The 27,057-nt window shown below is 38.0% G+C and overlaps 1 protein-coding gene across 1 annotated transcript in view; it reads left to right on the top strand.

The window, feature by feature from the left end:
- Positions 1–7,194: 7,194 nt before the first annotated feature.
- LOC124859668 overlaps positions 7,195–27,057 on the top strand; it is a 113,482-nt gene continuing 93,619 nt past the window's right edge. The window contains exon 1 of the mRNA XM_047352573.1: positions 7,195–8,617. Within this exon, the coding sequence (XP_047208529.1) occupies positions 8,507–8,617 (111 nt within the window). The 5' untranslated portion in view covers positions 7,195–8,506. The remainder of the gene's footprint in view (positions 8,618–27,057) is intronic.

The raw sequence follows: 27,057 nt of genomic DNA on the forward strand, positions 1-27,057 counted from the left end.
ACCTCAGTGGGAAGTCTGTGGGAAGGAAAAAGTGTAGCAGAAAATGCTGCACAACGGGAAGAGGTGACCGGACCCTGAGGAAGATTGTGGAGAAGGGCCGATTCCAGACCTTGGGGGACCTGCGGAAGCAGTGGACTGAGTCTGGAGTAGAAACATCCAGAGCCACCGTGCACAGGTGTGTCCAGGAAATGGGCTACAGGTGCCGCATTCCCCAGGTCAAGCCACTTTTGAACCAGAAACAGCGGCAGAAGCGCCTGACCTGGGCTACAGAGAAGCAGCACTGGACTGTTGCTCAGTGGTCCAAAGTACTTTTTTCGGATGAAAGCAAATTCTGCATGTCATTCGGAAATCAAGGTGCCAGAGTCTGGAGGAAGACTGGGGAGAAGGAAATGCCAAAATGCCAGAAGTCCAGTGTCAAGTACCCACAGTCAGTGATGGTCTGGGGTGCCGTGTCAGCTGCTGGTGTTGGTCCACTGTGTGTTATCAAGGGCAGAGTCAATGCAGCTAGCTATCAGGAGATTTTGGAGCACTTCATGCTTCCATCTGCTGAAAAGCTTTATGGAGATGAAGATTTCATTTTTCAGCACGATCTGGCACCTGCTCACAGTGCCAAAACCACTGGTAAATGGTTTACTGACCATGGTATCACTGTGCTCAATTGGCCTGCCAACTCTCCTGACCTGAACCCCATAGAGAATTTGTGGGATATTGTGAAGAGAACGTTGAGAGACTCAAGACCCAACACTCTGGATGAGCTAAAGGCCGCTATCGAAGCATCCTGGGCCTCCATAAGACCTCAGCAGTGCCACAGGCTGATTGCCTCCATGCCACGCCGCATTGAAGCAGTCATTTCTGCAAAAGGATTCCCGACCAAGTATTGAGTGCATAACTGTACATGATTATACGTTTATATTATACGTTTTTTGTATTAAAAACACTTCTTTTATTGGTCGGATGAAATATGCTAATTTTGTGAGATAGGAATTTTGGGTTTTCATGAGCTGTATGCCAAAATCATCCATATTAAGACAATAAAAGACCTGAAATATTTCAGTTAGTGTGCAATGAATCTAAAATATATGAATGTTAAATTTTCATCATTACATTATAGAAAATAATGAACTTTATTACAATATGCTAATATTTTGAGAAGGACCTGTATATATATATATATATATATATATATATATATATGGTTGTATCAAATGTTTGCCAGTTTGTAATTTCCACTTTGGTATTTTCTAAAAAGAACAGTCTTGAACAGTTCAGGCATTAACATGTGATGAATTGAGCTCTTTTCCCAGCAAGTCATGATTAGTTGTAATTTGGTGGGTGGGGCTTTGACTGACTCCGCTACTCTGGCCCAACCCCCGGCTCCCAGTGCATAAATTCCATCTCCACTAAAGTGCAATATGGAAGCCCTAATAATGGGAATATTTTCAGAGATTCTTAGGGGGTTGCAGAGAAAATACAAAATAAATTTTTTTTCAGTAAAAGTTACTGCAATTTCTAATCTGTCCACTGAATCCTCTGAATATTGAACTATTTCAGTAAGAGGAGAAGGAAGACATAACGTCAAGGTCCAGAACTAAACAGCAAATGGCAGAAATATTGATGGCCAATTTTCAGAGAGGCAGATGGACCAGAACGATAAGCCAATTGTGAATTTATTCAAAGTTATTCTGGATATGTTGAATGATGTACAGCGCCTTGCGAAAGTACTCGGCCCCCTTGATTAATTAAACTTGCTGTGAACACCACAAACTCACATGTTTACCATTTACCTCTGTAAATAGATAAGTAATAAGATAGATAATCTTTGGATAACATTTCAGAAAACAAATATACATTTGGAATTGTCACCAGAAATATTGGAAATTGGTATGTTCGACTACAAAACCTGAAATCGTCTGCAGACAGTCCGCACAGAGTCGACACTGCTCTCCGTAAAAGAATTTGCCTGCTCTGCACATACAGTGCCTTGCAAAAGTACTCGGCCCCCTTGAACTGGTCAACCTCTTGCCACATTATAAGCTTCAAACATAAAGATTTAAAATTCTAATTTTTTGTGAAGAATCAACAACTAGTGGGACACAATCGTGAAGTGGAATGAAATTTATTGGATGAGTCAAACTTTTTTAACAAATGAAAAACTGAAAAGTGGGGCGTGCAATATTATTCGGCCCCTTTACTTTCAGTGCAGTAAACTTACTCCAGAAGTTCAGTGAGGATCTCTGAATGATCCAATGTTGTCCCAAATGACTGATGATGATAAATAGAATCCACCTGTGTGTAAATCAAGTCTCCGTATAAATACACCTGCTCTGTGATAGTCTCAGGGTTCTGTTCAAAGCGCAGAGAGCATCATGAAGACCAAGGAACACACCAGGCAGGTCCGAGATACTGTTGTGGAGAAGTTTAAAGCCGGATTTGGATACAAAAAGATTCCCCGAGCTTTAAACATCCCAAGGAGCACAAACATGTGAGTTTGGGGTGTTCACAGCAAGTTTCATTAATCAAACAATGCAACATTTGGCGCCACTATGAGACTCATCATGGTAAAAAAATATAACTTGCAAGGTAAATTGAAGCGAGAGAAGATAAATTAATTGTTAGCAAGTCTGAGAATAAAGTAGTTTGTTTTTATTTATAGCTGAGACATCAGTGAAGCTGTAGTGAAAGCTAGCTACGTAGTGGCCAATGAAATAGTATTGGCATCAAAACCATTCTCTGAGGGTGATTTTGTGAAAACATGCATGCTGAAGGCTGCAGAAATCATGTGCCCTTAGAATCGACAGGTTTTTGCTTACATAAGCCTGACGAGAAACACTGTAGCTGATAGGATTTTATGATGAGAGCATGGACATTACACATGTGGTTCAACTGGCTGTATTCATTTGTGGTTCTGATGAGCCATCACCGAGGAGTTCCTGGAGTTAGTTCCTAGGTCAGACACAACTACAACAGATTTTCAATTCTATCGTTAGAGCGCTGGAAAGGGTTGAGGTGGATTGGACGCGTGCTGTGAGCTTTACTACAAAGCTTTTTACCATCAATGATTGTAAAAAAACAGGTGTTGAAACTAAATTCAGAAAGTAGGACATGATTTTTGGACATTTCACTGTATTTTACATTAGGAGGCATTGTGTTGCAAGTCGTTAAAAATGGGTGATGTCATGGAAATAATGTGCCCACTCATTTCATCCAATCCAGAGATCTGAATCACAATCAGTTTTACATCCTCCTTAGTGATTAAGACGTTCCTTTGTCCGTGGTTAAGCTGAGGTGCCGTGCTAGAGCACATCTTTGATTTACGAGAGGAAATTGGAAAGTTTATAGAGATAAAGGCAAACCAATATTAAAAATCTCAATCCCTAGAATGGCTGCGAGACCTTGCATTTATGATGGATATTACAGAGCACTTAAGAAATCTGAACAAAATGTTGCAGGGAAGCAAAAAGGTTGTCACACAGTGTCTGAGAGACATACATGCGACCTGAGTTACTGCAGACATAGATTGGATTGCTTTGCAGTTTCTTGCTCACCGTTCAGGGTCAAGGCTTCTGATCTGCCCGTTGACATCCAACTTAAAACTATGGACTTGCAGTGTGATTCAGATTTAGTGGAAACATTTGCCTGAGTGGGCATGGACACATTTTATCAATATCTCCTGTACAGGGACCCTAAATTGACAGCCCTTGTTGCAAAACCTTTGTGTATTTTTGGGCCTGAAGGACTTTTTTTCTGTAAGAGCATCAAAAAACAAGGCTCACACTCAAGCACTTAAATTACATTTTGAAATTGGCTGCTTCTCAGGATTTGAAGTGGCAAATCTGCGATGGCAAGTCTCTGAAGCAAATGAAACTGTAACTAAGTCTGCTCGACAACTCTTGCACCATAAGGAATACAGTTCTATAAAAATGTATACATACTGTAAAAATATTTAAAAATACTAAACATTGTAAAAAATAACCTCTGGCTGTCATTAGGTGTATGTAGAGCCAAAATGCAGACAATGGTGAGGGAGCCACAAGGTGGGTAATATAGTCTTTAATAATAATGATAAAATTGAAAAAACTTACAAACTGATACAAAACAGGATCGTGCAGACAACAGGCATGGAGCAGGCAGCAAACAGGAGGAACCAGTGAAGAACAAAGAAAACCAGAGAGTATAAATGCTGAGGAAGGGTGGAGAATAGACCAATGAACACAGGGAGCTAATCAGAGGGGAAATCAGGATCAGCTGGTGGGAGAGAATGTGCTGGCAACTGAAGGAGGGAGGATAATTGACATAAGCAAGCAGGGACTTCAGGGGAATAACAACACATCTAAGTAAACAATGGAACTACCTTAAAGACATCTGACACAGGAATGAATGATTACTCTAAACAACCTGAAATGAACAGAAATAATAACAACTGAAGAACATGGCAGTGCAGAGAGAACAGATACAACTCAAACCCAAAACCTAACATAGGCGGATTGTGACACTGGCAGCAGCTTCAGTATAAAACAATTTGGTTTGCTGGTACCCTATTGCTAATGCACTGGCATTGTTGTTATGTATTTTTAATGGATACATTTTATACATTTACAAGACAGAGAGCAACGTAACCTCCTTAATAGTTTTTGTGCTTAGTCAGTTCAAATAGTCAGGCAAGTCACATGGCACAGAGAGATGCAGGGCTGCAACAACCAATACAGTCTAACTTTCATTATTTCACCATACAACATTATGATTCATGGTAAAAAGATTTAGATTGTTAAAAAGTAGCCACATTCCAGATCAATAAAACATTCTGCACACACTATAATCTGCTCAAAATGATTATTTGCCTAAATTGTTATACCTAATGCACACTTCATGAGAAGGAATGAGATAAATCTCGTAAAATCTTATAAAATAGATTGATTCTCAGTACAATACTGACACTTTAAACTCAAATTAAATGTCCATATAAATAGAAACTGCACACTGCAGATTGATCAGGCCTAAAACGTAGAATTTGGCAAAGACACAGCCTCTTTGATGGTTCTGTACCTTTGTCTGTCAGTCCATCACTCTCTGGTTGTCTTCTTTTTAGAGTCATCACTGAGCTGGGCTCTGAGCAAATAACAACTGTGTGCCAAGTCTAATGACTGCCATTAAGAAAAATAGATTCCTCATTTTTCTTCAAATCCTATTTATGTTTTCAGAGAAGGGCTTTTCCAGAAATTACACCAAGAATATCATTGGCTTGAGGCTGAAGTCAAGGTCTGACATGCACTAAAATAACTAAGCAGGAACAGACAAAAATTCATTAATGTCAATCAATCAATCAATCAATCCATCCATCCATCCATCCATCCATCCATCCATCCATCCATCCATCCATCCATCCATCCATCCATCTTCTATACTCGTTTCTTCTAGCTGGTGCCTATCTCCAGCAGTCTATGGGGTACACCCTGGACAGATTGCCAGCCCATCGCAGGGCAGCACATGCCCATGCAGTTGAACCCAGGACCTTCTTGCTGCAGAGCAACATAGCTACCAACTGTGGTGCTGTGCACCCCTTTTTTTATTTATCTCTAAACAAAAAGTGGTTTATTTACTGGTAAACACCAAACATTATACATGTTTTACTCATTGAACAAATTATGTCAACAAAATGTGTCACCTAAGGACATTTTTGCCTCACCCCCCACCTTCAGCTATTAAATATTTCAGGGCAGGTACAGACTATTTCAAGTCACCCACAGCATCTCAGTGAGATCAAGATCTGCGCTTTGACTCTGCTCAGAGCTTTCCATCATCCAGTCCTCGGTGGATGTTATAATATGGTTTGGGACATCCACATGTTGCAGGGTCCAGTTCTTCTTCAGCTTTTTATTTATTTATCTATTGTCTCACAGTTTACTCAAGTACTCTTGGGTTTAATTTATAGTTTCTATAATAATGAGCAGGCCAAGAACTGCTGCAGCAAAGTTTTCACAAACCATGACACTTTCATCTCTTTGCTTCACAGTTGGTATGAGATTTCATTTCCCAAGATGTTTTTGGTTCATGCCGAACATGTCCCCCTTTTTAGTGGTCAAATAATTCAGTCTTAGACTCATCTGTCCAAAGACCACTATTCTAGAAGTCCTGGTCTTTGTCAATGTTGGGGTGAACTTGTTTGGTTGGCCTGACCTGTCAATGTTGGCAGGATTTTTGAATGTTTTCCACTCAGAGTTTTTTACTGAAAGAGGATTCATGGATTTCAAATTATTTTTCGTTGGATTTTGCCAGTAAATGCAGGGGTGTCCTCATTTATTCCTTATAAGAGATTGTATTTTTTAAATTCTGTTTTACAAAAAGCTTTAAAAAGTATTTTCTTATTTTTTTATTGTTTATTTATATGACTTGAATTTAGCAATATTGTAAAACCTGACATAAAATATCCATCTGGTAGAAAAACACAGGCTTCCGTAGGGTGTCCAGTTTTATGTAAATCTTGGTATAAGGTGTTTGAGTTTATTAATGTGTGTCATTGGTTTTATTCCATCTAGAGTACAGTTCCTGTTAGGTTTATGTAACTTTCCTGGTCTTCTGTGTGTTACTGCTCATCTGTGTTAATTAGCCTCCCTCCTTCGGTTGCTCTGCACAGCTGCTCCACATTTTGTCTCATTAGCTTCTGGTTCACTGGTCATTTCTCCAGCCTGCCTCTGTATTTAAACTCAGTGGTTTTCACTGCTCACTGCGGGTTCTTCCTGTTTCCATGATCGGTTTTTCCTCTGCTGCATGTCTGCTCTTCCAGTGTAAGACCTTTGTAAGTTTACTCTCTTAATTAATTAAATACTCCTTTTGAAAACAGTTTTTTCCTCTGCGTTTGAGGCCTTACAAAATGGAATAATGAAACAAATACATATATTGTATACACAGATACAAAAAACCTTTTTAATAGATGTGGGCTAAATGAAAATACGTTTAATACCTGGTTATTAACTTTAAAAGATACTTTTAATCTGACAAACGAGCCTCATCAGAACGCATCTAAATTTCTGAATATGACTGTTCCTCTATGTATAACTATTCGGATCTAAATCATTCTTATGTTGAACACAAACCTCATGCTCTTTGACATTTTGTCAGTATTTTTGTTTTTTCAGTTGTGTTAAACACAATTTGTTTTTTTAATAGTATTGCTCATTTGCTTTCTTTCCCTTTTGCAGTATTATGTTGACAAAGCATGTAATACATTTCTGCTTAATGTTTTTTTTTACATCTGGAGTGTCTCCAATGGGAGGAGATTCAATGAGCACCAAAATAATTACGTTTGAATCAATCTACTTTATGTCTTTATACCTTTATCAAGAAGCAGGATATCAGGAAAACCAACCCAACATCATTTTCAGTCAAAAAGAAAAACAATTGAATATGAATCTGGTTATTACTAAGAAGATTGCTCATGCAAGCTGTGGGTAAACGTCCAGGCACCATGAGTGGATTCAAGGAATCTCTCTTGCTGCTTCACTCTTCTCTCCTCCGTCTCTTCGCTGTGTGCAATCCCTGCTAACCAGTAGGTGGAGCTTGACTCCTTTGGCTTGAGAGGAAAAGAGAAGGAGATGATTAAAGGGAGAAGAAAGACAGCAAGAGGAGAGGCAGGGAGGGATGGATGAGAGGGAGGAGAGAGAGAGCAAGCGTCAGCACTCCATGTGTTAAAAGGGCAGATGGTAACGGCGGGGTAACTGAGGAGCAAACCACTCTGCTGGCCACAGAGCAAGAGATCAGCGGAGAGAGGGAGGTAGAGGGAGGAAAGAGAGCAAACACATGCAGCGCAGCAGAGGAGAGGAGCATCTGAGAAGAAGGTATACGCCTGCTCTGACAGGAAGGAGAGGACTGAGTACTTCTGCAGCTCTCTAACAGGGGAAAGAGATGGAGAGGGAGGAACAGATTCAGGAGATGAGGGGGGAAAAGTAGCCTTCCTTCCCACTTAGAGAGATACAGAGACAAAGAGCGAGGAGAAACAACAGGGAACTGAGGAGGTTGTGATGCGAGGAAGAGGAGGAGGATGGGAGATAGTTAGAGCAACTGCAAGACTGATCAATTTCACCAAGAATTTTAGACTCAGCGAAAAGACTCAGAGAGAAAGGAAGAAGAAGAGTACTCAGTGACAGGGAAAGATTGATGAATAAGACATGGGTAAAAGACTTAAAGAGAAATATTTAACTGGAGACAGGGGCATCTAGCAAATTCAGAAAAGAAGGATAAAGAATTTCAGAATAACAAGGAGGAACAGAGAGTGAAATATTTAAAGGATACATGCACTAAAGGGGAGTTGGGGCTGAGAGTAACTTCCAAAAACTTGGGAAGAGAGAGAATAAATCAGTGCAGCAGAGGGAAACTGTGCTCCTCCTCCTCTCTTATTCCTAATAAAAGCCAACGGGCAACAGACGCACAACAGAAGAAAGAGGAAGAAGTTTCAAGACAAGAAAAGAGCTGCAAAGGTAGATATTTAACCACATGAAAGTCAACTTTATCCATGGCGTGCTACTACATTGTGATCAGTTCCACCCACCTGCGTGACGGACAACTGAGGAGCATCAAGGGGGTGTTCAGAGGACCAATAGGAGCCAGTGGCCAAAGGAACACGGTAAGGCCTCATGTTTACTTTTCTCTGCTTTAACCCACATAAATCTAAAGGAGCTGAATCAGATTGTTGAACTCCAGGCTTCTCAGGGATTAATTTCACCTTTCAATCTACCTATGTTCACCTGACATAAATCCACACTAATGCGGATTGCAAACGCTCCTCCTTTTTTTATTTACGCTCCAGCCAGGAAATCATTACCTCTTAATTATTATTGCATAAACCCCTCCCACTCACTTGATTGTCAGGTTCTTAATCATTCGTTGAGAGGAGTTAATTAATTGCCACTTCCATTAGGTTAATTGAGAGGCAGGAAGATGCAGATGGGGATGAAGGAGATGGCGAGACTGGCGGGGGTCTCCCATCACTAAGAGTTTTTCCGGCTCCATGTATTTGCCTGAACATATCTGTAAAAGTCTACATGTAGATGCTCCTTTTAGGTGTACAATGCAGACTAACATTTTAATCACACATCCCATGTGCAAAGAAGTCCAAACTAAAGAAGCTTTAGTAGAGCAATAAATGTATATAATGCTTTCAACATAAACTCAAAAATCTAACTGCACTTAATTAATCTCTTGATGTAAATTAGTGGAGATGAATATCTGTGGAGTCATGGAGCTGCGGGGGAGGATTTGAACCAAACAGATGAGTCACACTCCTTACTTTTTTAAATAGCTAAAACTAAAAATTTTTACTTCATTGGCTCTGAATGTAGTTGGCAAACACAATTACAGCAAGTTCTTGTAGACCTGCACCTAAAAACGCATTAGATGAGACATTCAGTAGATGATGTAAGACCTGTGCTACAACAAGCTCCTTGAATATAAAACGCTGTCTAATTTTTAAGAAAATGTAAAAAAAACTGAAATTTTTCCTATACAATGTTTAACTGCTTAAATATTGTCTGCTTTTATGAGTTTGGTATCAAAGTTAAGGAAAAGAGGATGAGGACAGATCACAAGGTTAAGTTTCATTTGGAGACTGCAGTGTAAGCACTACCTTTTACAATTAAAACTAAGAATTAGAAATAGGTTCAATTATTGAGCACTCAAAAATTCAAAATTTGTTCTTTTTTCACAAATAGAATGAGGATTTAATTGTAGAATAATGCAGTTAAAATCTCGAGTCTGAATATTTTGAACAAAAGACGATCAAAGTTTTAAATTTAGCCCTAACTAGATATCCAATCATATACCAGCGTCATTAGCAAGCCATAGTTTATGTATGGATATATTTTCTTACAGTACATGACAGGACATAAATGACAAATGCTCAAGAACAGATAATATGGATATGGGTAGAAAGAAGAAGCAATAATGAAGTGGAATTGATTTGTTGTTAAAGTGAATTAAACTAGAGTGAGGGTGCAACTAATTCTGCTTGGACTTTTTTAATAGCACTCAAAATGACTTTTTTTGTGTGAATTATGATAAAATAGAACAACTGAAGTTAAACTGAATATAGTTGAATTAGTGTGAACATGAGGAGGATGAATATACTGTTAACAGGGATGACGGAACCAGGGATGAAACAGCAGGATGAGTGTGATGAAGGGATCCTAAAAAAAAAAGATGAGGAGGACTATTTAAATGAAAAGACATCAATAGCAGAATGAGTGCGATGAAATTGAGTCACAAAGAGAAATGAAGAGAATAAATGTCATACAAAGCACCAAATCAGTGGATAAGTGTTAAAACAGAGTTCTAAAGAGATGAGGTGGATCAAAATGATCAGAAAAACGGATACGACACCCACCCACCTACAGACACAGATAATCCAAATGGTTGAAGGTCATACAAACACAAGTCACTATTACATCAATGAGGCCTGCCTTCATTGATTCAGGATCCAGTCTCCCTTTACTTAAGTTAATAACACAACTAGGATTTCGTACTGAGATATCATTTAGTGGAGCAAATCTGCCCTTGCACACATAGGTGATCAGCTTCTTCATGTGGGATGCCTGAAATGCCAAGACAGGACATGTTGAAAAAAAAAAGATAAGAATGATGATCTAGATGAAAAGGCATTGAAAACAGGGATGCAGAAAATTTGAGTGATAAACAGACATAAAAAAAGATTGTAGGTGGATGAGTAAATTTAGAGTTGTAAATAGTTGGATGAGTGGGATGAAAAGGTTAGAACGTGGGTTAAGATGGAGCGGTGTAAAGAAAGCATAATATTAAAGGATGAGGAGAATGAGTGGGATGAAAAAATATCATAAAGCAGGACCGGTAACAAGCTATGAGTAGACTATCTGATTTCAGAGGGGATATGAGGCTCAACCTTCCTCCCAAAGTTAACATCTTACCTTCATTTAGTAAGAAAAGATCATAATCTGAGTCATGAATGATAGCTAAAATAAAAAAAATAAAAATGTCGCCATGCAAAAAAATCTCATACCTTTGTGAAGTTTTATCATATTAGTTTTAACCATTTAATTCTGGCATCCCTATTGTTTTTCTGACCACTGTAAATCATACATTCTGACAACAATCCATTGTGACTTGATAAGGCTAAGTCCTTGAGAATCGATGGATTCTGCAGCTGTAACTCCAAAGGTTTCTGTGTGTGATATTAAAATATCAAAAGAAAATGTATTCGAAAAAATTGGCCAACATGATCAATAGTGGCATTTACGCTATTATGCTGAACGTCTGGGTTCAGTGGAAGCTCTATGTGAAAAAGGTTAAAGGATCTCTTTCTGCAGGCTTGTAGGGAAGCAGAACTGCTGCAGAATGAACACAATAGGATTTTTTTTATCATAAGAGTAGCACCTTATTTCATAGTGTATAAAAGTTTACAAAAATCCTTGAACAAGATAATCCTTTAAACACTACTCTCTCTCTCCAACTACAGAATTTACCACCACTAGAATAATGAATTGTTGTTAGTGACAGAAAAGAAAAGTAGCAAAGGTTGCTTTTTATTCCTTCAATTTCTTGTCTGCCCAGTCAGGGAGATGTAATGATTTGCAAATGTTGAAAGAACAATAATTTGTCATAACATTACAACCATCTGAATAATACTGGACAGGTGTTGTTGCTGCTAAAGCAGTTCAGACTAGAATATCTGGGATGCTCTTGGCTTTCTGGTACCTGGATAGCAAAACAACTTGGTGGGGTTTTGTGGATGAGAATTACTTCCCAAACATGCGCTCAGACTGGTATGTCTCAGACCTTTGAGTACAGGAAAACAATGACTACTTGAGCATGTTCTTTGATCCATTTCCAAACTGTGTTATTATTGGACGCTGCTGTCCTGTTAGAGAGCTGCTGCAGCTGTTGGGGGTGTTGACATGGAAAGGGTGTAAATTATCTGCAGTATAGGTGGGTGGAAGGTGTCAACCTCACATTGATATGAATGTATTTTTTCCAGCACAACAGTACGATGTAACACGATCATTATTGTTACTTGTGTTATCCCGTCACTGATCATAATATTAGAACTGACTGATATGCAAATGTTATGTATATATATTTTTTGATGGATACTAGACAGGACTAGCTATTTGTTTGATCAATAAAGATTCTTTATAAATTATATAACACATTTAAACACACCACAGACAACTGATTTGGCCGAGGAACATAATCCGTGATTTAAAACTTTATAGAAGGTCCCAAAATGGCAGACCAAGGACCTGATCCGGAACCAAATCAGGTTATAAGTTTGGCGAGCTATCCAGGGTCTCTCACCCATAGACTGCTGGAGATAGGCACCAGCTTCCCTGCGACCCACTTTGGAAGAAGCGGTAGAAAATGACTGACTGATTTAGGAACCCAGTTGGAAAGATATGCCACATATCTGACTGATCAATAAGCACTTTGATTCTGAGTGAACTTAAACAGAAAAGGTGAGAAGAGAACAGAAAACCAGAGGAAACCTTGTGATAACAGGGTAAAAAGATTGACTAAAGAAAAAAAAAGTCTCTTCATTTGTGGTTTTTAGAAAAAATAAACTATTCACCAAAGACAAGAATTCTTCCGTCTATGTGCCTGGGATCTTACTGGTAAGAGAAAATAGCATTATATCATGTACCTCACAGAGTTACTGAATCTAGTACGTATTCCTTTAAAAAAAAACAGTGAAACAATCCTTTAATTTAGTGCTGATAGAAAACCTTGGAGTGCATGTTAGCTTTAGTAGCTTTAGCAATGCTGCATTCATCTGACACATGTACAGACCAAAAGGGTATTCCCAAATATATGTCATTTAATTCCACTATCGTTTTTATTTGCATTTTACTTGAAAGAGGGCATATTAAAAATAATTTATATACTTTTCAACAATCACTGAAAAAATATTCACTGGTCTAACAGCAATTAAACCCTATTTTGCATGTTTGAAATTGTATTTTATGGATTTATCTTTGGTTATGAGCTCATTAATTTTACTTTCTGTTGGGTTCCTTTAAATCTAAATCTCCCAGGGTTATGGATAATAATATATGAAGTATTTTTAGAGTTGGAAAATGTGTGGAATCCTAAGATAAAATGATCAGGATTTTCATTTGGTTGAGTTGTAAAGAAATGTAATGAATGAAGTTCCTGTTGATTTGTGACCTAGAACCCTCTTTCCACTGTCCTCCCACTGCACAGTTTATACAAGTCTACCCTTTGCTCTCAACAGACGGGAGGCTTATTGCTGAAAGAAGACTATCCAACTTCAACAGATGCTGTTTTTTTGACTGATTTCAGTTGAGAGTATCACATTTCCTAACTTTATGCTCTTCTGTTGTTGGAAATTCTACTTTCAGACTTGTCTCTGAGAAACCTAGAAGTTGTACTCTCGGTTCTAATTAATTACTGTCAAAGGCAAGAAAAAAACAGATGCTCGCTCACTTCTAACACATTAATTACTGAGCTTCATTAAAGAGATGACAGAGTAATGAAGCTGTTATTGCACCTTCATCAAGAAAGAGCTTTTAAGTGGTATCAAACTAAATAAAACAAAACACATAATGTTTCTTCCTCACAGTAGAACCATGAATTATATGTTCTGCGTTTATCCACACAAGAAAACTGTCTTATTTCAAAGGCACTTCTTCAACTCTGTTCATTCCCTAAACCTGGAATAGAAAGCTATATCAAGAGTTTTTAATTGGCAAACAACCACGCACGACTGTCAGCAGTCACCTTGCTGAGCTAATTTTATCCCCAAGTTCCTTAGTGTAGGCAGGTCTGATGAAATTGCATGAAACATCTTAAAAAATTTAAATAACATGCTTGGCAACCAAAAAATGATGGAGATGTGTTCATGCCAGCATTAATGGATTTCGGGAGAGTGCAGAAATAGCCGAGTCTGAATGGGGGGAAACTCTGGAAACATATTAACTTTAAACAGTCGATTTTACGTCAGCATTTATTCTGGTCAATCCTACAGTACAATAAGGCAAGTTTTAAGACTTCAGAATATTATTACATATTAAGGGTTATCCATATAGTACTTATTTCTGATTTCATCACTGTATGAGGCAGAAGGCATGATATGGGGAAAAAGAATCAGGAGGTTTGAAATTTAATAGCCAGGGCGAACTGCTGATTAAAGAAAAAATAAAGTCAGCTATGACTGGCTATGTTGTGATTATGAATCAGAAAATATTATTTAATATTTAATATTTTATCAAATAATATTTTGGTCTGTTAAGGGTTGTCCTGTGAATACCAGCCCAGTAAGGCAATCTTATTAGGACAAAATAGAAAGGTGTGAGCCAAGCTCTGACATTATTGAACAGCCAAACTCTGCACACACATGGAATGAATTCACACAATTTCTTAAAATACAAGAATTTATTAACAAAAATAAGTAATCTCAAAGTCAAACATATTTTAAATAACAAACCCTTTACTATGCTAAAACAATCCAACTAACTACCAAGCAGAATTAAAGAATAGGGAAGACTAATGGGCTATGTACAATATAAACAAGTTGATTTAAGATGGTTGAAAACCCTGACTGAAAGAGTGATGCAACATTACCATACAATGTTATTTATGTTTGAGAACCAAGGATTATCTTGAAGAATCTGGAAGTGAAGTTAAGTTAGTCTTGGAACCAACTTAGACAATAATCAGCAAATGTTTAGACAACCCTTCACAATGCAAGATCAGATAAAATATTATTTTAATAAAATAATGTTTTAAAGAATGATCTGCTGAATAAAACCAACTATCTGGATGACTAATTCTCAATGGTGCCTTTAGTTATTGAAATAATATTTCAAGAAATATTATTAAGGGAATATTTTGGAAAAGAGCCAAATCTTTCTGGAGAAATGGGGCTTAATGGTGTTTACTTAGTTATCAGATTTAGTAAAATAATATTTAGGGACTATTATTTACTAGCTTGAAAACTAACAACCTTTCTGGGTAAATATTCCCTAGCAGGCAAGCACGTGTCCTAAATTGTTAGCAGTTAAAGCTAACAATGGAGGCTGATAGCACCAGAATCAAAAACACACCTTTAAAACACCATTAATAAAAGGGTTAAAATGCAATGATCAATCTTCTTTGTTTAAAATCACCCTTTAAATAAAGTTTGTCTTAACTTTAAAAACACACAAACACAGAACACAAACTGAGCACGTGCTGAGAAGATGGCCTGCTAGCACCAAGATAGCTGAGTTCAACACAAACAAAACCAAACTTCATAAAATGAAAAATGTTTAGATCATTTCATCCTAAATAACTCTCTATTACTCTGCCCAAACCCTAACCTCATTTGAATTGTGTTGAGGAGGAGTTGTCCGGGCAACGGCGACGTTTGAATAAAGCTCCGTGAACAAAGGGTTAGCTTCCAGCTAACCTCCGTAGCTGTGGATGAAAGACGGCTCGTTCTGTCTGCCAACCAATTGCACATTACCGTAACCACTGTGATGCGGGGCCATTGTCCTTCCTTCAGACTTGGCTTGTAGCGACAGCGTCTCTGCAGGGAATTCTCTGGAATACAGTTTGCTTCTGCAGGCCTCAGAGAGAAAGTAAAGCAATGCTTATACCTTAATTTCCCCTTTTCATGAATGAATACCTGATTCTTTCAACAGTAAGTCATCCGTACTTAACTTGGGCATATGATCGCGTGATCTTATGACACCCTTGGATCCAGTTTGAAGAGTTTGTCTTTTTGCCAGCAAAGAAACATTAGCGCGCTGCCTCTCCAGTCAGCCTCGCAGCGTAGTCCGGGTGGAAAGGGCGGTGCTTTTATGCAGCCAGTGGCATAATCCCCCCTCCTCAGTTGCTGGAAGTCGGTTAAATGCAATTTATTTGGAAAATTCTAGAAAAGTTTGTACCGGAGTCTTAATGTTGTTTCTATGGCTGTGGGTCCCAACAGCTATTTCTATTTCAAAATGGAAAAGCTTGCTTCCTGCAAACACTTGCACAGATAGGAGAGCTTTCATTCTGCAAAATAATCGCTGTTTTTGGCACACAACAACAGATTTTAACTGAATGTACTGACTGTTTAAAGCAGGATGTTGTTCCAAAGGCAAGAAACTCATGGTTAAAAGAAGAATTGTGTGTGCGTGTGTGGGGTTGTGTGTGCAGAATGACATAATAATGCCATTCTGCATTATTGTGTCGTAAAGCTTTGGTAAAAGTTAAAAAGTACTAAAGGTAGATATACAGACAGCAATGGAACATCAAAGTACCTGAAGAAATCCCATGCATGATGCAGCAGCACTCACCACCAGAGCTACTGTGTAGACTCAGGAGCTATAGTGGGGTTATGGGGGATTCTTGGACAGTCTAAAACCTTCTGCACCAAAAAGCCACTAATATCAATATCTTTGCTCACCTCAGAAATGTGTAATAATTAGAAGGTAAAAGCTGAAAATAGTGGTGTCTTGTCTCATATGGATCCTTGTTGTCCTTTCCAAATGTTTTCAGTTTACAGCATAATAAAAGGAACTGGATTTTGCTATTCCACTAGTGACTGCTTGGCACTAGCTCTGTTTCCTCGTGCATGAGCTTTCTCCAGGTACTCTGGTTTTCTTCCCAGTCTAAAAAAGCAATGTTAGTTAACTGGCAATTCTAAATTGCTTTTAGTTGTTTCTGCATCCATGATTGACTGTCTCTTATTTCTAATTCTTCCCTATAACAGAGTGGTGATCTGTGTATGTTGCACCCCGTTTCCCACTTTCAAAGTCATTGTAGACAGCAATAAGTACTTTGTTTTTTCAGGAAACCCCAGATTTGGTAGATCAATGAAATAATGTCAACAGCCTATTACAAAGGTAGATAGGTTGTGATTTTTAACAATAACAAAATGACAGACAGTGGACCAACAACAGGTGTCGGAAGATTAATTTCATCAAAGACCCCAAAAGGCTACTGCTAATTTCAAAAAGCCATTACTGGAACCCTGATCTGATATTAGGGATCGGATTGGGCATCCCAAGTGAAAATCCTTCTAGAAAATAGTCCTTTTCTGACAGCTCTTAGCTTGACTGTTCACAAAATACTAATATCTGTTTAGCTAATTGAAGTCAGCCACAAGCTATCTACTGCAGGTAAGCAACTACTGACTGCTCAGAACCTCATCACAATTGCGCACATCATAAAACCTATGCTATTTGTTTAATAGTTATTTCACTGGGTACTCAGGTGAGCTGTTGCACATCAAACATCTCAAGTTGCATCACAAATCTGTCCTTTTTAGAGGAAAACAAATCCTACTGCTCTGAATCAAGTGGGTTTTTGTTCATTAATTGGACTGAATGTGTCAGAGAAATTTGGGCCGGATGCCCGTGTCCCTCCGTGTTACTATTCCTGCTGTCAGCCTGGCTTGTCTCAGATCCGCACTGGGTGGTCCAAATTCTGAAAGCGGCACTAATAATTATCCAGAAGAAGAGATGTATCCCACTCCTAGTCCTTCTTCCTCTGTCTCTGCTAGTGTTTGCATTTTTTGCAGTTCAGGCTCTTCACAGTCACATTCATTTATACAGGCCCACCAGCTGTCGGGGAAATGTTTTTGCACCTTTCCTAATATCACAAAGGCCAGAATTTTGTTGCTATAGATGCATAGATACATTGATTCCAGTCAGTTTAATAGTGCCTAATAACACCCACCCCCCCCACATGCACACACACACACAGCCGTCACATACATTACATCTGAGCTTTTAATTTTTTCTCAGCTCTAATATCAGACATTTGAGGTGAACAGTTGGTTTTAACAGCTTTTGATGTAAAAGACCCTCTGATTTTATTAGCTGGACCTATAAACAGTGTCTCAGTTTATTTGCTTCATCACAGGTTTCTATTAAGTGTTGAGTGCTTTCAGTTAGCACCGCAGATGCTGCTCAGTGTTTTATAAATGCAATGATGTCCTTGCGCAGTGGGGTTATGGTGCAATCTCCTCATCTGGGGCTGTTGACTTCAGGATGAACACCTCCCCTAACTCCCTGCAGCTAAAGATATAAACTTGTGTGTGTTATGAGTTTTGAGCTGAGTTGCCAACAAAGTGGCTACACACTCCATAAATTAGTACAGATAAGGACACTGTGCATGAGTGCACTATGTGCATGCACGAAAATATTTGCATGGTCTTGATTTTGTCTGGGATGACTCCGCCAGGCGCATGCGTGAGCTTGTTTGTATGTCGGGTTGCTGCGATTAACATGGGATGACTCCATGTTGTGAGTACAGGGAGTGCTCTATTGACGTGTGAAACATCAGCTATGACTGTGGAGCCATCTGCTGCAATGAAGCGCAAGTGTGTGTGTGTTTGTGTTTTAGGAGTGGGGTTTGCAAAATACTACGGGACATGTGTGTTTGATTTTCCCCAGTCTGACTCTGACTTTGGGCAAGTTGCACTTTGCTATGTTTCAAACTTTAGTCTCAGTTCCTACTTGTAGTTAGAAACAGCTGAGTATAAGCAAAGGCATGTGCTGTTTATTAAAGTCTTGGGGTTGTGGCTTCAGCAAATCATAAAAATCAGTAAAATGAAACTATTCACCCTAGATTTCAGCAACAGCCCAAGTAATCCACACAAATAGCCACACAATGCATGTGTAGTAAATGAGTGCAGAGTCAATCAGTCTTGAACACACCTTTGTTGAATACTTAGTGAAAAAGATGATTTTGGTAAAGACAACTTCAGTACATTTGTTGGATGAAGAAAGTAGCCACATGCATTCATCAGAAGTGATTTTATCTCATTCAGATGAAAAAAAATCTTAAAGGTTCTGAGGTTCTCTTTTTTGCACTCTGATCTGATCTTAAGTTATTTCCTCTAATTTGCAGATGGATTGTTTTCTAGAAGCTTTGTTTTTATTTCTCTGAAACCAATTAAGAGTTTCCTTGGGTGTGTATTTAGGATCATTGTCTAGCTGAAATATCCATCCTCACTCCATCTTCAGAATTGTATCAAGAAAGTCAATTTCTCCATTCCTTGTTGTCTGCCAGTACAATATGCTGAAAAACAGCCTGGTGCCATGATGTTTGCACCTCTTAACCACTATTGAAATGGTTTTGTGTTCAAGTGCAGTGCTAATACTCTTCCCAACCTGCTGGGTGCCATGATATCCAAAGAGTTCAGTTCTGATGTCACCTGACCAGATAATATTCACCCAGTATTTCATTAGCTTGTCCAAATGTTCTGCAGCAAACCTTAAACAAGCTTCAACATGGTCTTTCTTCAGCAGTGGAGTCTTGTGCAGTGAGTGTGAATAGAGGTTATGGTGGTGTAGAGCATAACTTATTGTTTCATGTATAAACTGGACCAGTTATTTCCAGGCAATCCTGTAGTTCTGTGAGAGGCTCTTGAACAACTGTTCGGATTGTTCTTTTGACTCCTCGATCAAGCATTGTGTATGGAGCATCTTGTTGTGGAGAAATTCTGTTCTTTCTACTAGGGGCAAGTAATATGGACTTATTAATTATAATAATTTTTGGAATTTTATTTATTGTGAGAAATGTACAAAATAATAAAAATGCTTTAAAAAGAACTCACTGGGTTGGTGCGGAGGTACAGGTGTAAAACGCACGGCCCATATTCAGAGGCTTCAGTCCTCGACGCAGCTGCATGGGTTTGACTCCCGGCCCAGGCAACCTTTGCTGCATGGCTTCTCCCTCTCTACACCCCTTTCCGGTCAGCTTACTGTCAAAAAATACAAAGAATAAAGGCCACTAGTGCTGCCAAAAAGCCCCATAAAAAACCTGGAACCATTGCCTTTTTTGCAATAGATAGGATTATTAATATTTGTCACAGTGCACAGTCAACACCTCAGCTGTTTTACTGCAGTAGTACTGAACACCATATCAGCATTTAATGAAGTTTTCAAATACAGGAATATTTACAGATTTTCACTGATATTTCTCAACTCAGAAGTATAGAAATATCTCTCTAACCAATGCCAACAGTGTGTGTCATAACTTTAAGGTTGCAAAGATCTGGAGAGGACTATTTTCTTTTACCCATCTTGAGAAACAGCTTATGTGATACTTTGGTAATAAGAAACCTTTGCATAGGCCATCAATTAGACCTAAAGCAGCTGATATTGATTGACACTGACAGGAGTCTGTTTTGCCTTCTAATAGTGACAGATTACAGCTTGTCTCTTGGCTTTCTTTTTTCTTTTGGACCTCATTTTCTTCTTGTTAAAAAAACCCCCAAATGAACTGAAATATCGAAAAAGATACAACAGAAGCTCTCTTCATGCACATCTTGAATTTTGGTTTTGTCAAAATGCCTGTATAATGCACAAACAAAAGAGAACCATTTCTCTGACAATAACTAAAAGAAGCCAAATAAAACTAGTTGCAATTTGTTTTTCAAAGTTAGTAAACTTTCCTTGGTTATTAACTCGATCATATGCACATTCCAAACTGCTTACTGTAAGGTTGTTAACCCCACACCCCCTACATGGAACTGTTCATTCCTCCCTTATGTGCAGATTTCTAGAACTGCGGACCATAAAGGTCAGATTTGTCAGCACAGATCACAAGACTATTGAGACCACACAGGAGTCTGGGCTACTTAAAGTAAACGTTTGACATTACTGGGTAAATATATTTGATCTATGACAGTAATTTTAATGTGAATATTACATGTATGTCTCCAAAAAAAAAAAAAAGATTTTTTGGATACAGTTTGTGTAAATCAGGCCCAATTGCCATTTAAAGTTTTGAATTTGTATAATTTCCAAAATTCTCTTCTTAACTTACCATAGATAGTTTGTGCCCTTTTGCAACCCTTTTTTAAAACAGTTTGAATCCTAAAGCAATTCAACAAAAGGCATCGAAAGAAACTACTGAGAAACACCAGAGGTAAACACAGGAATGTGTCAACATTGAGCCTGAAAAGTATTTGGGTAGGGACGAGGGATGGATTGTAATGTATTGAAAATGTTTGATATAATAAAATGTCAGATTGAGGGATAAGGAACCCACATATGGATGCAGGAAATGCAGAAAAATATAATTCAGATCTCTTTATGAACAAACACAAAGCACTGTAAAAGCAGGAAGTGCAATGACAAAAATAAAGATTGAACACAAAATCAAATCAGCTGCAGAGATAAATCTGTGGCTGACGCTGAGCAGAACACCTGACAGAGAACAATGGCTGCCAAGTGATAGGATGGGAGAAAACAGAGCACCAAATTCAGACAGATTACTCACAGGAAATATAGAAACAAGATATGCTGGAAATAAAACTCATCAGAGACAAAACAGGAACAAACAGAAGATCATATTTAATAAAGAGCTGAATAAAAACAATAAACAACGGTAAACATAGAATACCATTGGAAAATTTCAACAGTTGCGATTACTTATCATTTAAAGTTCAATGAAATAATTAATTGCTTTGTTTTTACAGTTATGTCAGTCAATACAAAGACCATTAGAGAATTATATGTCACTTAAACACTAATTAGATGTAACAGGGTAAAGTAGAGGAAGAAATTTAACTGAGTAATGCCAAATGTGCAGGGTGGCTGGTGTGGGAGAGGGTCAGTGCAACAGGATTGTAATACTATTCCAAGTGATTGCAGATTAAACAGTCTTATTGCAGTGGGTTAGAAATGATCTCTGAATATTTCAGTGTGGGCTTGAATTATTCTCAGTTGCTTCCCATGCACACTGAGAAACAGGTTATTGTTCTGTTCTCTGTCAGGACCCTCCCCTCCTTTCTGTTGGCAGTCTCATTGCTGCTGGTGATTAAAACTAAACTTAGTCGTAGTTTTCTAAAGATGTTTATGTGGGATATTATACCTTAAATATTACACTCAAGAGTAACACTGGATGTAAAGCATACTGATTTTAGCACAGCTATGTTTGCAAGGGTCATTTTCGAATATGTGTTTAATGTTGAAGGATATTTATATACGGCTATGGACCAACACAGTGTTTGAACAATGATAGACAATGTAACTAACCATATAATTCCAACCTGATGGAAGTTTAAAGGGTTAGTAAATAGTGTTGCATGAAAAGTTATCACATGTCCAAGCTTGAAGTTGTCTTAAGATGGCAGAAATACATTTTTGTTATATATAAAACTTTAGAAAAAGCATTACTTTAAATCACTTTACTACCACCACATACAGCTGTAAACATACTTTAGTTTTAAAGGGTCTGAACCGACATAATCTCCTCAACATCCACGCAACTTTTACAGCTCTCTGATCAACCAGGCAGTTTCTCCTCGATGTTCTGAGATCAAAGTTAAAAGCGTAAAGGTAATCAAGCATTCGCTGTGTCCACCCCAGGACTGTGGAATACTTTACCTCTACATGTCTGCACTGCTCACAGCGTAGAATCATTTATATGTCTTTTAGAAAACTCAACTTTTTCTCTTTGCCTTTGTCTAGGTGAGTATGAGACACTAAACGATTCGTAGGAAACCTAACTATTCTGTGTTTTAATTCTTTTCATTACAGTTTTATTCTATTTGCTATTTTAGGATTTGTGGTGTAATTGTGAAGCTCTTTCATCAACTGTTGTTAATTTTAAATATGCTATATAAATAAATTTAACATTGACATTAATGATTTAAATCTATTACAGAAAATGTGAGCTGAAGACTATTTTGAATAGATATAAGTTAATAAACGTTTTATTTTAAGTTAAGACTTCATCCGAAGGGTACTGGTAATTGAAAAAGAACTACCTCAATACCGGGAACTTTTTCTGGGGTGCATTTCTACCCTGGTAAATTCTATTGAAATGATAGGAGGTAATGCAGTACTGGTTCCCATAAACTACCCTGGCTCCTGAAGAAGGTTCCTATAGTAAAGTCTGCAATTTGTCACAGAAAATCAGAATAAAATACACAGAGTTTTTGAAATTGCAGTTGACAAAATGAAAGAAAAAAAACATAAAATACATCCTTTTGCAAGATACTGCAAACACATTGCATAGCATTGAAAACATTGTAAAATTAGTAAAACATTATACACATAAAAATCTAAAATACAGTAGTCTAACAGCTGTGCTGGAGTCTGGATTGCACCACAATTGATCTGGCTTGGTGCAGAAAAAATCTCAAATGTAATTAGATTCACCTTCACCTAGAAAGCAACCCTAGTTTCTGCTTGTAAAACCCCTGATGGGCTATGTCAGAGTGCTTTAACAGAGACAGGTGGTGCCAGGCCACTTAACAGTTCACATGACTGTCACTGTTAAAAGTGGAACTATTATGTCAGTAATTGACAAAAAACCTTTATCAAGAAAAAAAATATGAAGAGTTTTGTGCACCTGAGTTCAAAGGCAGGGCATTTCATAAAATCACTTCTAATTTCTCTTTGTGACATATTCTGACCAAGTCCTTCATAAAAAGTACAAAATCAGATGACCATACTGGAAATATGGAACAAAAGATGGATACTTCTGAACTGACTGTATATAGACAAACATCACTTCAGAAATACTTTTAAATAATGTCTGTCCACTTGCCTTGTTACTTTTTTATGTAAGCTGCTAACACTTTATTCAGTTTAATCTTCATTTTTTTTTTTTTACATTTTATTAAATATCTTGACATCTTTAAGCTTGCAAATTGGGCTTCTCCGTGACAGTACAACTTTGCAAAAAAAATAACATGTTTAGCAAAACCCACAAACATAAGCTCCATTAAATCTTTGAGGATTTAATCTCATCCCCCAGAAAATCCTCATGCAAGAAGAAATCCGGAGGCACTGCATGGGGGCCAGCTCCCATTAGGCTTGGAGAGTGAGCCAACAGCAAAGACTCGGTGCATATGTTGTTTGTTGTCGATTTCTCATAAAATAACTGTTATCATTTTAGAATAGGTCTAAAAGCAGAAATCAGACGGACAAAGGAGCACGAGAGGCACATTTAAGGGGATTCAGTAGGCGGTGAAACAGCTGTGAGTTGGTTTGTTGGGATGTGCTGCTTTTATTAAACTTTTCATTCATGTAAAACATCTCGCAGAAAGACAGCTGAATGACATATGAAGTCATGAAATGTTCTTTGCACTCCAGAAATCCAGGCGGATCTCCTCTGAGGTTTGTACTTGTGAACACTCTCAGGAATTAAAAGCTCAGAGTCGCTGGATGTGGGAGGCTGGCCCTTTAAGAAAAACAACACCCTGAGAGATAATTTTTCATCTGAAGATGTTCTTAATGAGTTGTGGGGAGCTGAATGTTAAAGAATATATTTATGTAGCGCTGTCGTTACTCAATTACCATGGAAACTGAGGTAGCTTGTTGAAGGTGAGTAGGCGTCAACGCGACTTGGATGAACCTTGAAAATGTGGTGGGAGGGACATGGAGATGAAAGGGGGGGGGGGAGGGGTAGTCAGAGTAAATGGAAGCAGATGGAGAAAAGTAAGAAATGCTAAAATGATCAGAGGTAAAGTTTTAGTTGCTATGTGAAGTTTGCTCATTTAATCTGCACTGCACCATTCATTTACGTCCATCAATCTGAAAAAGACTTTTACAACCATGTTTGTCTGCTCATGCTTTTTTTCCATTTTGTTCTTTAAAACTTGGTTATTTCTTCTTTATTCTTTTATCCTCCTGTTTAAAAAACAGTTTTCTGCTCAAGAAGTCCTCAAAGTAAAACTAAAAGGCCTTTCTGGCATTCTCTAAAACCACCAGTGGTAAAGCACTCTGGGTCTGCATGAAGAGTTGTTTTTTTGCATGATCTGTTTTTTTTAGAATCATAATTTAAAGGGAAACAAAAATTGATTTGCCTATTCAGATTCATATACATAATAAATATGAGGTCACAATTGTGAGTTTAAACATTTTTAAGCTTTCAGGGATTTTAAACATTTTGAAATTAACCCTTAAAAGGAAACCATATATTTAACACAGTGGCAAAGAATTTTAGTGCTCATATTTTTTCTTATAATATCTATGCTTCTGATGGACTGAGGACCTGTCCAGCGTGTACCTTGTCTTTCGCCCAATAACTGCTGGACATAGGCACCAATCCCCCCACATCCCTGCAGTTATAGATTTTACTGTCTAAGCTTGCATCAGTGACCAGTGCAGTGTGTGTGTGTGTGTGCACGCTTTTCTTATTGCTGTTGGGTACAAATATCATTCCTTCACAGTATCCACCATTTTCCAATAACCCAGGATGCTTTGTGGGAATTACGTGCAACATCGGAGCCAGCCATCGTACATGTAAACAAATAGTCTCACACGCACAGCGAATACCATTAAAAAGTATGTGGAAACACAAACATTTTCACCCTCAATTGCTACGAAGGAAAGTGGTAGTAAAAACATGATATAATTTGAAATCAATATGGCATTTTAAAATTGTGGACAACTCAATATTTGTGATTTTTGCCTCCCAAAATCAGACGTTTTAAGGGCAATTTTCTGTTGCAGGATGAGCATACACTCAGGGATGGAAAGATTGTGATCTCATGGACTGATAAATTATTACCAATCATAAAACACAACTACATCACCTGTTATTTATAAACCTAAATTAACACCTGCTCTTTACTCAGGAGTGCTGTTGATCACAAGCCAACCTTTCCTCCCTAGTGGTCAATTGTAGCCCAACCAGGATCCCAACCACTGAGGGTGTTTTATTAACAAAGTGAAATGAGCAAAAATACAGGGTTTTCAGACTTCAACTTCAGGTGTTAGAGTCATCTAGATTTCTCATCTGTTGATAACTGATGTAAAATTCCATGTCACTTTGGGTGCATGTTGCATGCACCTGCCAAAGGCACTAGTTAATCTTTGTCTAATTATAGGGGTAGCTGCAAACAGTGCAACTTGTGGTCATACCCAAGCTTTGCAGGAGTAGGTCAATATATATTAATGAATTTATTTAAAAAAATTCAACCAGTCACTTGAGAAATACATCTCACAATATAGTAATTAAAAAACTGCTTCACTGCGAAATCTGTTATCTTGCTCAAAGTTGCCATTTGAATGAATACTACAACAACATTGCCAGGAATGAGGACCAACAATTTAAACCACAGTGTTTATCTAATTTTTTTTATATGCAGAAAAACAGCAATGATCCACACTGCTGAAAAAATAAAATATTGATTATTGCTATTATAATAATGCTATTAATAATTTTTCTTCTAATTGTTTTTGATTTTGATACAAAAATAATGAAAAAATCTAGATTAAACAAGCAATACAAAAACACGTTTTTTACCTATAATATGACCACCTGTTGACATTCAGTTCTTTATAGAGTATTATAATAACAAGTAAGTGTAGCATGCTGATATTAGCTTGCTCATCAACAATGAGATATTTTTATCTTGATTCTGATTTCTCATCGCTTATCATAAAGCATCCTTCAGGTTGGGAGTTCCAGGAAACTGAAACACTTGCTGGTTTGTTCACACCTTAATAGTTGGTGGGGCCACACATTTGTCTCGAATCCTGTGAGTTGTTGTTGTCTCCCCTGCGTGGAAAACATGTGAGGTGTTTTGGTTGCACCATTCAGGGTGTGAATGGTTATGAAAACTGCCTGGTAAGGGGAGTCGAGCTTCTATCGAAAACACAAGCTGAGCAATGGAGAGTGCTGCTGGGTGCAGCGAGGAATGCACAGATCTTCATATGAGTTAGACTAAACAAGCATAGGGCTCAGGACAAGAACCAGCTCCTTGGGTCAAGACTCAGCTGTTCTATTGCATCTCAAGGATAAGAGTCATCTTTAGAGGGCTTTAATGTACACATACTGGACAGGGGTTGGATACAGATCACTGAAGAAAATATCTGGAAACCAAGACAGTGAGCTTTAGTATCATTGAACCTAAAGGTAAATAACATTTGGTTTTTAATCCTGTCACAGTTCTCATTTAAATTTATCTGCAACAATAAAACATTTTTTTTTCAAATCAGTCTCATAGCAAAGGAGGGGCGGGGAATAACAAATCTCAAATTTTCATACTACCAGTATTTGGCTACCTAAAACTGATCCAAGTCCTTTAGTGAAGGGACTCTGCCAGGACTGACGCCCAACCTAATACATAAAAAAATGAAA

Source organism: Girardinichthys multiradiatus, chromosome 22, assembly GCF_021462225.1.
Source record: "Girardinichthys multiradiatus isolate DD_20200921_A chromosome 22, DD_fGirMul_XY1, whole genome shotgun sequence".
Classification (NCBI taxonomy): Eukaryota; Metazoa; Chordata; class Actinopteri; order Cyprinodontiformes; family Goodeidae; genus Girardinichthys; species Girardinichthys multiradiatus.